This window comes from Penicillium daleae, assembly GCF_028827525.1.
Source record: "Penicillium daleae strain IBT 16125 chromosome Unknown utg000004l_segment0_segment0, whole genome shotgun sequence".
NCBI classification, from domain to species: Eukaryota; Fungi; Ascomycota; class Eurotiomycetes; order Eurotiales; family Aspergillaceae; genus Penicillium; species Penicillium daleae.
The window spans coordinates 1,710,241-1,724,728 of NW_026623152.1; the positions used below are offsets into that span (position 1 = coordinate 1,710,241).

The 14,488-nt window shown below is 51.7% G+C and overlaps 6 protein-coding genes across 6 annotated transcripts; 3 read left to right on the forward strand and 3 right to left on the reverse strand.

Moving 5' to 3' along the window:
* Positions 1-3,979: 3,979 nt before the first annotated feature.
* N7458_004236 (uncharacterized protein) lies at positions 3,980-4,307 on the forward strand (the record flags this gene model as incomplete). Its single annotated transcript, XM_056907618.1, has 2 exons — positions 3,980-4,132; positions 4,155-4,307. The coding sequence occupies 2 exons, from the start codon at positions 3,980-3,982 to the stop codon at positions 4,305-4,307; spliced, it is 306 nt and encodes a 101-aa protein (XP_056768345.1).
* A 393-nt stretch (positions 4,308-4,700) lies between these two features.
* N7458_004237 (LIM domain-containing protein) lies at positions 4,701-7,093 on the forward strand (the record flags this gene model as incomplete). The annotated part of the gene is made up of 2 exons (XM_056907619.1): positions 4,701-5,007; positions 5,085-7,093. 2 exons carry the CDS (start codon positions 4,701-4,703, stop codon positions 7,091-7,093), a joined length of 2,316 nt encoding a protein of 771 aa, XP_056768346.1.
* Positions 7,094-7,714: 621 nt separating this feature from the next.
* On the reverse strand, positions 7,715-8,975 carry N7458_004238 (glycerophosphodiester phosphodiesterase; the record flags this gene model as incomplete). Its single annotated transcript, XM_056907620.1, has 4 exons — positions 7,715-8,335; positions 8,404-8,583; positions 8,677-8,864; positions 8,918-8,975. The coding sequence occupies 4 exons, from the start codon at positions 8,973-8,975 to the stop codon at positions 7,715-7,717; spliced, it is 1,047 nt and encodes a 348-aa protein (XP_056768347.1).
* A 463-nt stretch (positions 8,976-9,438) lies between these two features.
* Positions 9,439-10,635, forward strand: N7458_004239 (zinc-dependent alcohol dehydrogenase family protein; the record flags this gene model as incomplete). Its single annotated transcript, XM_056907621.1, has 3 exons — positions 9,439-9,577; positions 9,639-10,085; positions 10,163-10,635. 3 exons carry the CDS (start codon positions 9,439-9,441, stop codon positions 10,633-10,635), a joined length of 1,059 nt encoding a protein of 352 aa, XP_056768348.1.
* A 128-nt stretch (positions 10,636-10,763) lies between these two features.
* N7458_004240 (cupin domain-containing protein) lies at positions 10,764-11,330 on the reverse strand (the record flags this gene model as incomplete). The annotated part of the gene is made up of 1 exon (XM_056907622.1): positions 10,764-11,330. One exon carries the CDS (start codon positions 11,328-11,330, stop codon positions 10,764-10,766), a length of 567 nt encoding a protein of 188 aa, XP_056768349.1.
* An 865-nt stretch (positions 11,331-12,195) lies between these two features.
* N7458_004241 (putative MFS transporter) lies at positions 12,196-13,851 on the reverse strand (the record flags this gene model as incomplete). The annotated part of the gene is made up of 3 exons (XM_056907623.1): positions 12,196-13,454; positions 13,519-13,581; positions 13,644-13,851. 3 exons carry the CDS (start codon positions 13,849-13,851, stop codon positions 12,196-12,198), a joined length of 1,530 nt encoding a protein of 509 aa, XP_056768350.1.
* Between the last annotated feature and the right edge of the window lie 637 nt (positions 13,852-14,488).

Here is a 14,488-nt window from a genome sequence, read left to right on the forward strand (position 1 = left end):
TCCGACCTCCCAAAAACTGAGCACCATCAACAGTCCACCATAAGAACACAGCGAATGATCAAAAAATCAATGAATTGATCGGTGATCATGGTCCCAGAGGGGGTCGAACCCTCGACTTCGGCGTTATTAGCACCACACTCTAACCAACTGAGTTATGGAACCGCTGATTGATGGATGGCCGGAGTAGTGGGGACTATATTCGGAGGCATTCCATCCAGAAGCGGTAGATGCTCTCTAGAAAAAAAGAATATATAGACAAGCAACTAAGGGTTATGGAGGGAGTTCTAAGGCCTCTGGTTAGATAATAACCCGATTTCAACCATTCCATATACTCAAAATTCCCCTGTAAATTATCTGCCAAGATGATATTACTCTTAATGAGATCCACTAAAACGATGGCGCTAGCAAGTGCCAAGAGCACTACCCGCCCAAAAAAAGCAGGTTTAGTCAACCATTCTACACTCCACTGATAGCGCATAGTTTTTGGCTTTTCAACCATCACTGGTTCCATAACTCAGTTGGTTAGAGTGTGGTGCTAATAACGCCAAAGTCGAGGGTTCGACCCCCTCTGGGACCATGATCACCGATCAATTCATTGATTTTTTTGCCTTCCAAGATTAGAGGGATGTTCAATTTTGAGTCTGAAATTGTGCTGCAAATCTCTGGCTGTGTGAATATGTATTTTGCTTTCGGAGAAAAATCCATCATTGGGTCAACTTGAGCATGAACCTCTAGCGACAAGAAAGGGACTTCAGTCTCTAAAGCGGAAATTCCAAGATTCGAATCCTTTCACAGTCATGCTGTATAAGGAGGCTGGCCTAGAATTTAAAGGAATTGTGCCATGAAGGTGTGCTTTAATAAGCCTCAAAGGCCTGGGCTGAGACTGCTCTACTGATGGATAAGTGCTTTTGCCGCACAAACGTGGGTTAATTGCGCCTGTTGATTGAAAAATCTCTCATCTCACGAGCAGATTCGTAAGTCTCCCAAATTGGATACTATATAGCCTTATTGCCTTACACATAGCCACAAAGACACCCATGAAGTGAAAAAGACTGCCCTTTCCTATTCGGTATTATCATAATCTTGCTGAACCCTCATAATGCCAAAGATTTGACCAAGATTCCATCAACCAGATCCAATAACCTAGTTGGTTAGCGGTTCCATAACTCAGTTGGTTAGAGTGTGGTGCTAATAACGCCAAAGTCGAGGGTTCGACCCCCTCTGGGACCACTTTCTTTTTTCGTTTTTCTTTTTTATTTTACCATAGATCTTGTGATGCATAGGATGTGGGGTTTTTTGTCTTCACGACATTAAATACAGGATATACTCACTTTTGCATTCATATTTCCGGACTCGGGAAACTATTCGACTATTCGAGAGACAGGTCGTTGGCTGATCGGTCCATGTTGTGTCAAGTCCGGCTGGCAAAATATATTTTCGAGCTGTACAGGATATACTCACTTTTTGGATTCGTATTTCTTGATTCTCGGAAATCAGTTGACTATTCGAGAACCTAGTCGTTGGTCTCATCGGTCCACTCTTGTGTCAAGTCCAGCAAGCAAAGTATATTTTCGAGCTCCAGCCAAGCGCCAAGAATCACCTCGCGCTCTGAACAACCTTGGTGGTAGATTGAGATAGTAATCCAAATGTAATCAAGTAGCTAGAAACCCTCCTTTCAAGTCGAACATATATACAATGAAAACCACATTACTCAAATACCAGTCAGGTTGTCAAACGAGTTTTACCTCCCCACAACCTCCAACGCGATCTCCCCGAGCCTAATGAAAACGCTTTATGAAAACCATAAAAATCTCAGTAAGGTGGGATGGACATATAGCGCTAGCATGCTAAAGTCTGGACCGAAGAACACCGCTTCTAGACCCCGAGTGTCGAGGCTGAGGTCAATATGACATGTAGTCGGCAGTTGTCTTCCACCAGAGTTCGTCCACTTCCCTCGCGTAGTCATCAGAATAGTAAATTTTAGACTGATGCATAGGTAGGAAAGTGCAAAGAGAAGTATCCAGAAAAGCAGGGAAGCCACATGGTTAAATTGAAACAACCATAGTGAATATCACACGGTCAAGGTAGTCCTCCAGAGTGTACGTAGGTATTGAACAAGTCAAGATAGATATACGAGCTCTCGGTAACAATGCCAATCGCTACTGTGGAAGTACCCAAATTACACTGTGTACAGTGCAGAATGCTATATAAGAATATTCCACATGCTACTATAGATCCTATATTAGACTAACTTAGATGGATGGGACCTAGCCTGGACTGCTATGGCCCCTGGATAAGAAAACTCTTGGATGGTAGGTTTATTGATGGAACTAGGACATACATGTACCTACAATATAAAGTGCTGTATCTGTGAGACCAGCTTGAACCATGGCAAGCTTGAAGGCCGAGTCCACGATCATTGTCAATTGTCGGCTCTCAAACAATCGTTGCACCATGCAAAGCATTCAATCATAAGGCGAGCAGCATGGAATTTGACGTATGATCGAAACGATTATCCTACCATAGCCGTGCGGAAAGGAGATGGCTATCGTTCTTGTTATCTGCGAGGACGCGTTGATTGTTACAAAACTTTCTGACATAGAGATATCATCACCTTTTTGGCAAAGTGATCGGGAATTAATCATGGATTAGTTTGAGTCTCCCCTAGCTATCAATAACAAGCTTGTTCAAACATTTCAAAGATGAAAAAAACCTCTTCAATGCGTTGTGCATTATATGGAAGGACACCGTGGCTAACACGGGGCCACCCATCCCTGGCCAATCGGGAGCTCATTGGCAAGGATAGCAGGACTGTCCGATTGAAGATTGAATATGTGCACCAAATTAAAGATATAGTTCTGAAAGTGCTCGACCAGAAATGAATTATGTACTTAAAGGACAGAGTACACAGTGTATCCTGATCTGTCGCGACTCGCTGGGGCATTGGGCTGTTTAGCGAGAGTACCGTACCAGCGAACCAGGGTTGGTCGCGTGCTCACCTCCTAATGTAACCGCATCAAAAGTACCAACTGTGCAATTATCATTCCATGACTCGCCCCCAAAGACTTGAAGTAAGCGACTTGACAAGCCTGCATGCAGTCAGCCGGGGACGCGAGGTACCCGGAGGCTAGCATGCAGGAACAGGTCTAGTTCGCTTAAGGCTATCAGCCTGTTACCTTTTGTCACAGATAGATTGTGTTGAAGAGCTTCTTGAATAATGCATGGAAGCAATTGTTATTCGGGGGCGGGGCTACAAAATGCCCCAAGAGTCCAAGAGTAACTTGGGGGCGACCCCGTGCAGCATGGACCATCTGGATTATGGATCCTTGGGGCCCCATAGGCCCCAGGCACCCCGCGTGTGATTGTGATTGCGATGGGCGTCTATTGTGGGAATGGTAAGGGGGATTTTTGTGACGACCATATTATTGTACCGAGTACTGTGTAGCATTGTAATGTTAGTTGGTTTGTGTATAGTTATGTATAATTGTGCTGTCTTCCAATTGAATATTCTCATGTACCCTGATGTACTCGCTTCCAGTGCGAACACGTGATATATACTTACGTCAGCACGGGGCTCGATCGGATCGGGTGGACCCCGCCGATTCGCCGGTTCAGGTTGGCAGCTCGTGAATGCATGCGATACCCATGATGATTGGCAACAAACCCATCACTGATCACTGGGCAATGGATTCCTGATTCATGGGCCAGGCACCAGCCAGTGGAAACCGAGTGACAACCTTGAAGAAGGATCTCCACCAGCCAGAGCCTGAGCGAGTCAGAGAACAAGAAGCAAAAGGGTCCCTGGAGTCGTGGACTGTTTGGTCCCTTTGGTAACCAGCAAAAGCGCTCGGGCTCCACTTCAGTTGCGCCTTCGCCCCCTGAACGGCCTGATCGACACCTCTGGCCCCCCCTTGGGACGGCAGAGAAGCACCATGCAAAGGGAAGACTTGCAGCAGCAGAGCATTGAAGGTCCTCGACCATGCGGGAGTTGTTCTCCGTACTCCGTACAGGATTCGGAATGCTTCGCATGGAGGAGGTCAGAAGGAGGGCCAACAATACAACATTCGTGGAAGTGGAACCAACTTCTTATGAACTACTCCGAGACTTCCGAGTTTCGACAAGACAGATGTTTGTATGTACTCTACTCCAGACAGACGAACGACTATCGCTGGCTGAAATCCATGGGTACCAAACTGTGGGCAAACCCCCTGAACCACAAAGCCACAGACTTTGGACTTACGAATCCTCCATCCGCACTGGAGACACTACGCACTAGCGGCGTCGCAATGGGCCCGGGCGCCTCCTGAATGGCCCTCGCATGGCTCTAGCTCGGGGGCTAACACCGTGAGATGTGCCCGCGATCGACCACTTTCCCTATGGGTCGTTGGATTTCCCTATGACAACTGGGGTTCCGTTCAGGTCAGGTCTAGTTCGAGTTGTTTAACGACTTGGGTCTTCCCTTCTGGAAACATTCCACTGTACACTTCTTCCTCCGCACGACCACGGACAACGCCCAGGTCTACGACGTCGATTCCAGAACTCCATCCTAGATTGTGTTCCTTAGAAAAGCATCTCCACACGTTTGGTGCCTTCCTAACCCCCTCCTCCTTGAGTGCGACTCGGCCATGAAGATAGGGCGTCAGCCCCTCTGAAACTCGATGACAACCCCCAGTGATCCCGACCTTCTGATCTGAACTAGGATGGCGACAATGGATATGGGTTTCCTGCCCACCATCACATGTTCCAACTGTGGAAATAATGTTGAAATCTCGGCCATGGGCGACCATGTCTGCGCCCCTATTGATCATGGCCTGCCTTTGATGGGAGCTACGACACACGATACTACCCCGTCCATTCTCGACCCCTCCCACGCAACTTCCAATGCCTCAGTCCCTCCTTCACCACCCCCCTCTGCAGGGCTGGACGCTCCAGACCAGTTGACCGTGGCTATGGCAGCTAAATCCGGTCGGCTTGGAGCGCCCCCTCGCATCGACCCTTGGATCGCCAGTATGTTTTCACCCTGGCGGGGAAAAGACCTCCTCATCGAAGACCATGAACTATTGGATCGCTGACAAGCAATCTAGATCGCGCGTTCCTGCAACCGACTGTGCCTACGCCGGCGAGTAGTGTTGGGTCGTATCTGCCATCCCCCCTTTCAATTCACTCGGCACCTCGATCTCCAATGCACTTGCCAGTTACCAACACCCAGATATCTCCCGATGACGAGTCAGTGCTCGACCTAGATACAGTATTCTCCTTTCCCATGCCTGGTAGCCGGTCTCCAGCTCTCGTTGGAACACCCACGATGAAATTTGAGCCTCCAGCAAGGTCTCCAGCACGGTCTCCAGCACGCCCAGTTCCGACTCCATCCCCGCGACTTGGATTAGATCTGGTTCCGGAGAACATTCAGCTGCCACCTAGTCCTCTTCCACCTCCAACAGAGTCAGCGCAGGTAGGCCATAATCGAGGTGATTCAATGGCTAGCCATAGTAGCTACCGCACCTCGGTAGCCAGCACTCGCTACGAAGGCTCAACCGCCCGATCATCTACTCATAGCTTCTCTCGGGGACTGCGCTCGTTCATGGACGACACCCCGCCCATGCCCCCGGCGCCGCTTCGCACGCCAAACGAGGCATCGTTCTCAGACTCGACTTCGAACTTGTCAGTCAGCCCTCCCTCTCGGGACGACCGCGGGGAGAGCTATAGTGGATTTAATTTTGGCATCTCGCCAGCTCATACCCCTACGGGGCTACATGACCTCCCGGAAGAAAGCTCTCCTGATCCAATTGCGATCGATCAAGAGCGCAAATATCTCGCCTATTCACCGACCCACTTGCATCCAGCCAATGCGGAATCCGGAAGTGATGCACCGAGGAGGGCTTCTGACGCGACGAGCGAAAGTGCTATCTCAATTACCAATTTCGCCCGTGCTTTGGGTTTGGACGATCATCTTCGTGACAAGGCAGACTTTGATAAGCAAGAGGGCTCCACGTCTTCCGAGTCTTCTCCATCTGATACTCGTAGTGGAAGTTCCAGCGGGAGTTCCATGTCCAGCCTACCATCTGATACCAACCTGAACCGGCATAAAATCTCCGATCCTCTCAATCTGGGTCCTTTGGTCGAAGAACTGCCACCACGAACACGACAGACCATTTTGGAGCTGCCGGGTCGCATCCGCATGACAATGGACGAAGTGCCTCCGATCCCTGCGGCTTTCTTCAGCCCTGATTCTCCGACTGATCCGGCGATTGGCCAAGGTAGTCTGTCGCTGATTGCTGAGAGGCGCGAGGAGGCGCTTCGCCCGCAGCGGCTGCAACAACCACAGCAACAAGACGAACAACAAGATCTCCCTTCACCTCGGCGTCCGATACAACGGTCTGCGACGGAACCGATTCCTCGTCCTCCAACTCGCTCCGGAAATCGTTCCAAGGGTAACTGCAAGGGTTGCGGCGAGGAAATCACTGGCAAATCTATTTCCTCCTCTGACGGCCGTCTGACTGGTCGATACCACCGTGGATGCTTTGTCTGCTTTGAATGCCACTCGCCCTTCCCATCGGCCGATTTCTACGTCTTGAACAACCGGCCGTATTGCGCGCAGCACTACCATGAGCGTAACGGCTCCCTGTGCGGTACCTGTCACAACGGCATCGAGGGCCAGTACCTCGAGACGGTGGAACGTAATGGCGCACGTCCCGAACGACGCCGCTTCCACCTTGAATGTCTTCAATGCCGAACGTGTCACGTCTTGCTCAAGGGAGACTATTTCGAGTGGAACGGCGAAGTCTACTGCGAGCAGGATGCCCGCCGTGCTGCGAATGCCTATCACCAACCACCTAGACCAGGACCTCCTGGACCGCCTGGACCGCCCGGATCCCGAAGACCTCCCGGCCCACCGGGTCCACCAGGTCGTCGCCGACCCACGATCGGCTCTTCGCCTCTGGCTCAATCTCGTGCCTATCCCCCTCCAGCCGGATACAGACCTCCTCCCTCTCCGGCCCCAAGCAACGGGGGTCTTCGCTCTGGCCCTCGTTTCCCATCTGGAGGTGCTAGGCGTTTCCCCGAGCGGAGAACCACCAAGCTCATGATGATTTGAGCTGTGGAACCTCTGCTGCAAAATTCATTCCGACAGTCCTCAGTGACGGATTGTATTACCCCCTTTATTGTTTTCTTCTTGTCACTTGACGTGGCCCATTTTATGTGCCCGAGCTTGATAGTCTTTCTTGCTTTCTTGCTTTCTTGCTCGGGTTTGTCGTTCGTTTTATAGATTGCTTTATACCCTCCATGCCTTGTTTCGTGTTCGGTTTTTGGCCGATGATAGCGTTGATCCGTTCCTTTCTTTTCTCTGCATCATGGGGTGTAATCCCTAATCCCACACTGTATCCCTTCTATTCCCTTCCCTTTTTATTTTTTATCTTTGTCTTTGGTTTGCGTCTTGGGACCATCCATCATCCGCGTCGGTGTTCTTTCACCTTTTGAGTTATGGTCATGTCGCCATGTTACCAATGTATATTCTTCCTTCCTCTGTCGGCTTGGTGTTTATTGGTGGCTCATGATTACCGGATTTCCCTTTCTCTACCTAATTGCTTTTGCTTCCTACAGGTTTGAGCGAATATCATAATGTTTCCAGCCCAGCAAGAACAAAATTCTAAACTATTCATATTACAGTATTACGATACTCTACCCTCGTAAATGGATACTTCATGCAACAACCTTATCACGCACCCTTCCTATCCCCAATCTGCACCCGTTCGACAGGATAGGGCACAGGATGAGGATACCGATACCGCCGCTTAAGCACCCACCCAAATACCACCACAAACACCGCCGTCACCCAAATCCGCACCCTCTGCCCAACGCTCAACCGATCATCAACTAACTCCGGACACTCCACCGTCCCACCCTTCCCCTCCCTCTCCCTCTCCCACGCCTCGCAAACCCGCGCATACAAAACCGGATCATCCGTGATGATCCCATCCACACCGTGCCGAATCCCCCACCGCATCAGATTCGGCGCGTTGACCGTCCACAGAAATACTTTGCGGTTTGCGGCTCGCGCTTCGTCGAGGAAACCTGCTCCAAACGGGCCCATCAGGCTGCGTTGGTTGACGTTGAAGGAGATGTTGGGCGTGTGTAGGAATTGCCGCGCGTAGCGGGGGTCTAGGCATATTAGGCTCATTTCGTATTGCGGGAGGTATTTGGCTCGTAGGGGCAGGTACTGGGCTGACCAGCAGCCGAGAATTAGGCGGGTGTGCCAGGGAGGTGATGATGGTGGAGTTGGGATGGAGGTGATGGTTTGGGCGATGCGGTGCATTATTGTTGGGGGGTCGTTGGATAGCTGTGCCGGTTGTTAGGGTTTGAGGTGGAACGGAATGGGATGGTGAGGGAAGGAAACGGGGTACGTACTTTGATGTCTAGTAAGACCCAGATATGCTCTAGCCCTGGTTGACATAGATACTCGAGGATGTCGACTAGTCTGGGCATAGGTTCATGGGGTGCTTGCAGCGTGCGTAGGGTTTTCAAGTACGCCCAGTCGCAGTCGGCGATCTTTTTCTTGATCCCGTAGCATCGCTGTAGCGATGGATCCTGTGGTGGAATTAGAATGGGACGGACATATGTCAGGGTAGAAAATAGGATATATGTAAAGATGGGCTGGTTTCTTAGGTGATTAGTACTTACATGGGAGACCACGAGTACCCCATCTCGGGAGAGCTGCAGATCGATTTCCAGGGCGTCAGTGCCGGCCTGGATGGCGCCTTGGACGGCGGCGAGGGTGTTCTCTGGGAATTTCCCCTTGTAGCCTCGATGGGAGATGGTTTGTGGGAGGCGTGGAGTGTCGTGACTGCTGGGGGAGTAGAGGAGATGGGCTTGGGAGAGGTGAGTTGCTGTGAGTCGGGGATGAGAATGAGAAGGGACTGACCGGAAGTTGCACTTGGAGTTTTCATCGAGTATTCTTCCTCATGAGGAGGGGATTGCATTTGAGGGTGATTTCCTGCCATCGTGTCCGTTGGTGAAGAGAAGGAAGTGGACAGAGGCCTGCCTCGGTTGATATCAGTTTCTGTTCATGCTTTCTTGTCCTCGGAGTTTGGCGGAGTTAGGCGTTGGCCCTCCGTGGGCGTGTCGTCCAACGGGACAGTCGTTGGTTGTTCTCGTTTTAGACTTCTGGAGATAATCCTTGAACACACCGGATCAGTGAATCAAACACTCCTCGCCTGAACATTCGACGATGCCCAGCATGAAGATGGCCAAGGGTTTCAGTGTGTTCTCTCTGCCCCGCATGCATTCATAGGTCTTCATGAAGTGATGACTCAGCCGCGTCTCCAAATTTCTCCAACTCGGCGATTCTTCAGCCGATTCGAGAGAGCTATTTAATGCATGACATCACCCGCAACGCCGAGTTCTTAGGGAAGTCTTAGCTTTCAAAAAAATCTTCGAAAAATCATGTCCATTCATCAATGGGTGACGCCCCTCGAGGGACTGGATAGTCTCCGCCAGACGGAGGCGCCAATGGCGTCCCCGGGAGACGGCGAAGTGCTGGTGAAGATTCACGCCGTGTCGCTGAATTATCGGGATGTGGAAGGTTCGTTGAGTTTTTATCTTGCGGAAAGGTTGATCTTTATACACTGCTGACATGTTCGCAGTGACCAAGGGAGAATACAAACATCACAAGACCGCCGAACAGAGCGCGACTATCGTGCCTTGCTCGGACATGTGCGGCGTCGTCGTGCAGGTTGGTTCCAGCGTAACCCGCTGGGCCGTGGGAGATCGCGTTCTATCGACTTTCCTCGCTGAACATCAGACCGGCCAGGTCACCGAGAAGGAATTGGCGGGGAGTCTTGGTCTCCCGCTGAACGGAGTGCTGGCTACTCATCGGGTCTTTCCTGAGTATGGACTCGTGCAGGCGCCGAGCTACATGTCGGATGAAGAGGCCTGTACACTGCCTATTGCGGCTGTCACGGCGTGGATGTCGATCAATGGGATGAGGCCGATAGGTCAGGATGGTGGTCGGGATGAGTATATTCTGCTTCAGGGGACGGGTGGTGTGGCGATTGCTGGGTTGCAGATTGCCAAGGCTGCTGGAGCGAAGGGTGAGTTGTGCATGGGAGACGGATTCAAACTACATCATTTCTTATTAAGAGTGGGTAGCGCTAATTATGATTTCCAGCGATTATTACTTCTTCCTCGGATGCAAAGTTGGAACAAGCCAAACAGCTCGGCGCCGACTATACCATCAACTACCGCACCACGCCCAACTGGGAAGAAAAGGTCATGGACTGGACTCAGAACCACGGCGCGGATATCATCCTCGAGACCGGTGGTGCCCAGACGCTGCGAAAGAGCTTTGATTGCATCGCATTTGGTGGTCTCATCGACTGCATCGGTTACGTCTCCGGCAAGGTAGATGCCGGGGATGACCGGTTGAATGTGAACCTCTTGGCTCTGCGGCGGACGGTGACTCTGAAGGGCATTATTAATGGACCGAAGGATCGGTTTGAGGAGATGATCCGCTTCTATGAGAAGCATCAGATTCGGCCCGTGGTGAATCGGGTGTTTTCCTTTGTGGAGGCGAAACAGGCCTTCAAGTTCCTTGAGAGTGGGAGTCACTTTGGGAAGGTGGTGATTAAAGTCCAGGCATAGAATCAGAAAAAAAAATAGAAGTGTTTATATCTGTCGAAAAGAAGGGAATTACACCCCCAGACATAGTTCATACTCTCCCTTTCCCTCCATCAATTCTTCCATCCCTCCATTCTCCTCCTCTTCATCTTCTATGGATCATTCCCACTCGGCGTCATAATAGCCGCCGCAACCCCCAAATCCTCCTTCAACGTCTCGCTTCCAACGACCAGCGGCTTCGAATCCTGCAACACAAACAACATCCTCGCCCACTCCGTCGCACTCGGATTCCGCCATGCATGCGCCGTCCCCCTCTGCACCGCAACATCCCCCCTCTGCAACAACGTCGGCTCTCCCTCCTCCAGCACCATCTCAACGCTGCCCTCCAGCACGACCCCGAAGTCCAGACTCTGCGTGCGGTGCATGATGCCCGGGTTGTTGGGCGCAAAGTCGACAATTCGGCATACGGTGCCGTTGGGGTTGACCAGGCCCAGTTGGCCGGATTGCACGACTGCGTCGTGGTTCTTGAGGTCGGCGTCCCCGTTGATGTCTGCGGGGAATTGGGAGGTGGTGAAGATCAGGTTGAAGGCCATGTCGGCGCTGAAGGCTTTCCATTGCCCGGGCGTGGAGGAGTGAATGACAGCCTTCCCTTCGGCGTTGTGTGTGGTGATGTGCCGGGTAACGGGCCGGAGGGGCGAGATTTGGCCTGGATTGGACATGTTGGATGGTTCCTGAAGAACTAGAAGTTGTGATTTGGATATCGTGAATGGGGGTTGAGTTTAGAAAAAAAGTGGGACAAAGAAAGGATAATCAAGTCTGTCCTGGCGAGGGCTTAAATAGGAGTTTGTGGAACGTCATCCGTTGGGGGGCCGTCGATCGCCTGGGCATTGATTCTTTTGACTTTGGACTGCATCCCCGCGTTCTGCATTTCGATATCGCCAAATCCCGACCAGCGGTGAGAACCCGAGGATTCTGACGAGAATGCAAGATCCGAAAAAAGTATGTGGAGCGGATACGACGAGTTGGGACGAATCAGTCAGCCTTTGGTGGAGGGTGTTGATGACCGACAAACTGCGGGGATCGGAATGGCTGGAGTCAAGATGGAGAGGGGCTTGCCCACTTTCATACTTTGCTTTGTCCGGAATCTTCGGCTCGGAGGGGCATGAATGGGCTGGCTGACTGTCTTGAGCAATGCTTGGATTGGACCATCTCAGCTCGTTTTTTCGCGACTATTCAGTTACATCTCTCAAGCCCCACGGGCATCTCGTCGCGGGGACTACGCTAAGCAAGGCCATACCTTCAAGGAACTTCCGCATTGAGGAGGATCAGTAATCTTAATAGTCCTCGGACCCTTTTCAATCGTGCGTTAAGACCCAAGGCCATCTAGCGCATTTAGGGATCTTATCTTTCGCAGAGTGGGATCCCCACTTCCAACGGGAGGTGGACTGGGACCAGGCTGGAACCATGCACCGCTTTGGGATGTGCTCCAGAGGGACCATCCATTCCGGATTCAAGATATTGGATGTAGAGGGCCTTCATTCTCTGTCGTCACTAAGTACAGGCAAAACAGTCATACTTCCAACCTCACAAGAACCAGCGGAACTCAGGCGAGGCAGGCCCATCGCGCATCCGCTCCGTGGGGATATCCCGGGCCCGAATCGTCCTCCCATCGCGACGGTCCCGGCGTTTATTATCTAACCACATATACAAGCCCAACAGTCCCGCCAGACAGGCCCCCGTGGCTCCAAATGCTGACACTGTAATCAGTGCCGGCATGTACTTGGGCGCATCTTTCTCCAGGAACACGTTGCTGCTGACCAGGCCCATCAGGTTGGCCAGTGGGACGCCGATACTGGTCAGGAGGACCCGACGACCCTCGTGGGCGATGTTGTTGTTGTACCAGGTGCTCAGCATCACCGATGGGGCGGACGTGCCCCACGTCATCATAAATGTTGCAAAGTACGCCACCTGGATCTGCTGTTGGACATCGTTGATAGACGCGTAGATCATAAAGCCGGTAAAGGTGAATAGGAATCCCAGCACGATAAAGGGAGATCGCAGCCGGGTATAGTCTGAGCAAAATGCAAGGACCAGCAGCATCACGGCTCCCGTGACGTTCGGGGCTACCGTGTACAGGTTGGTCTTGACGGTCGGATAGCCCAGACGAGCTACGATCTGGGGCATGAAGAGGGCCACACCTTGCAGAGGCACACCCAGGCAGATTTCAATGCACAGAAAGACGTACGTAGTCGGGTGCTTGAAAATGCCCAGGGCTTCGCGGAATCGGAACTTCTCATTAACCACCGCACTCGAATCGACCTGGATGCGGTGGAAGGCCAGCGCTTTCTCCTCTTCCGACAAGAAACTCGCCTCGGCGGCACTCTTGGGTAGGTAGAAGAATGCAAAGACGGCAAAGATGACCGTCACGCCTCCCTCGATGATAAATAGATAGCGCCAATTAGGCAGACTCGATCCTTTGATTTGAAACACGCCAAAGGCGATCAGCCCGGAAAAGGCATTAGCAATGTTGGACGCCGCGTAGAAGACGGCCAGTCGGCGAGCCAGCTCGCCTCGGCGGTAGAATGTGGTTAAATAGTAGATGACCAGAGGGAAGAAAGCCGCTTCGGACATGCCGAGGAACCAGCGTAGAGCAAAGAGACCACCAAAGTTCTTCGCGGCAGCCGAGAGCAGGGTGAAACTGCCAAAGGAAAACATGAGAACGGGCAGGACCCGAGCTGGACTGAACTTTTTGCCCAGCATGGAAAAGGGTGGTGCGAAGATCACAAAGGGCACGAAGAAGATTGACAGGAGGAGATTGTACTGGTTTGGCTTGAAATGGAGGTCTATAAGAATTGGGAGATGTGTATTAGTATCGCATTAGCGGCGTTGGGAGGAGTGTTGAGATACCGTCAGTCATATGGTCCGTCTTTGCATTACCCAGATTGCCCTTGTCCAGAGCGTTGAACAGATCTGTCTCTGGTTAGATTCAATCCTGCTGGGCACTCTGAATACTTTCCCAAGCGACGACTTACACATGATTGCCAGAATTGGCAACAGACGAATATCGAATCGCCGGCATAGGCGTCGCTCAGCCTTGTGGTCAACCACCCGAGTGACATCGTCAACCACACCAGGGGCCGATGCATAACCCTGTAGCTTGTTGGGTTCGTCGCTGGACCCCCGGGCCCCTGACTTGGACGTGTCGTCCAGCGACGATTGATGTTTATGTGCTGGCTCCATCTTGGCAAGGGGGAGCAAGAGCAAGATGGCAGGGAAGGAGAAGCAGGAGTCGAGAAAGAGGCGAGACGAGACGACGCGGGGAAGGGCAAGGTATGACAGGAATATACCAGCAATTCACTGATCACTGATCGCCGAATCCCTCCAAGTAGCAGCCGAAGACGGCCAAGCTTTGCAGCGTGCACCCACGTCTTATCAGGCCGCTGTAACGCGGGCATCCCTTACCTGCCCAGAAACCCACCCAACCCAGGTGGATTGGGTTGGTTGGATCGATAGAGAGAATGTTGCATCACGGTTGCCGATGTCACCCCCACGCTTTTTTCTCCGCAAAAACGGACCAGCCACGGCGAAGTGGACGGGAAGAAGAGCATACAGTGGGCGGACGGTGGATCATTTTGGGGGAGGAATTGGAGGAGAAGGAGAAGGAGAAAGAGGGGGTGGTGCCGATCCCTGGACGGTTGCATCCGACGGGCGGCCAAAGTTGAAGGGAACCTCTTGGCAAGATACAGCACCCTGAACACGAACACAATACAATATTGCAAGATAGGACTATTGTAAGATGCTCGGGATGTCTATCATTGAGGCTCTAATTTAGAATATCGAGAAGGAACACTAGCCAGGAATTCAAGTACAGGTATGT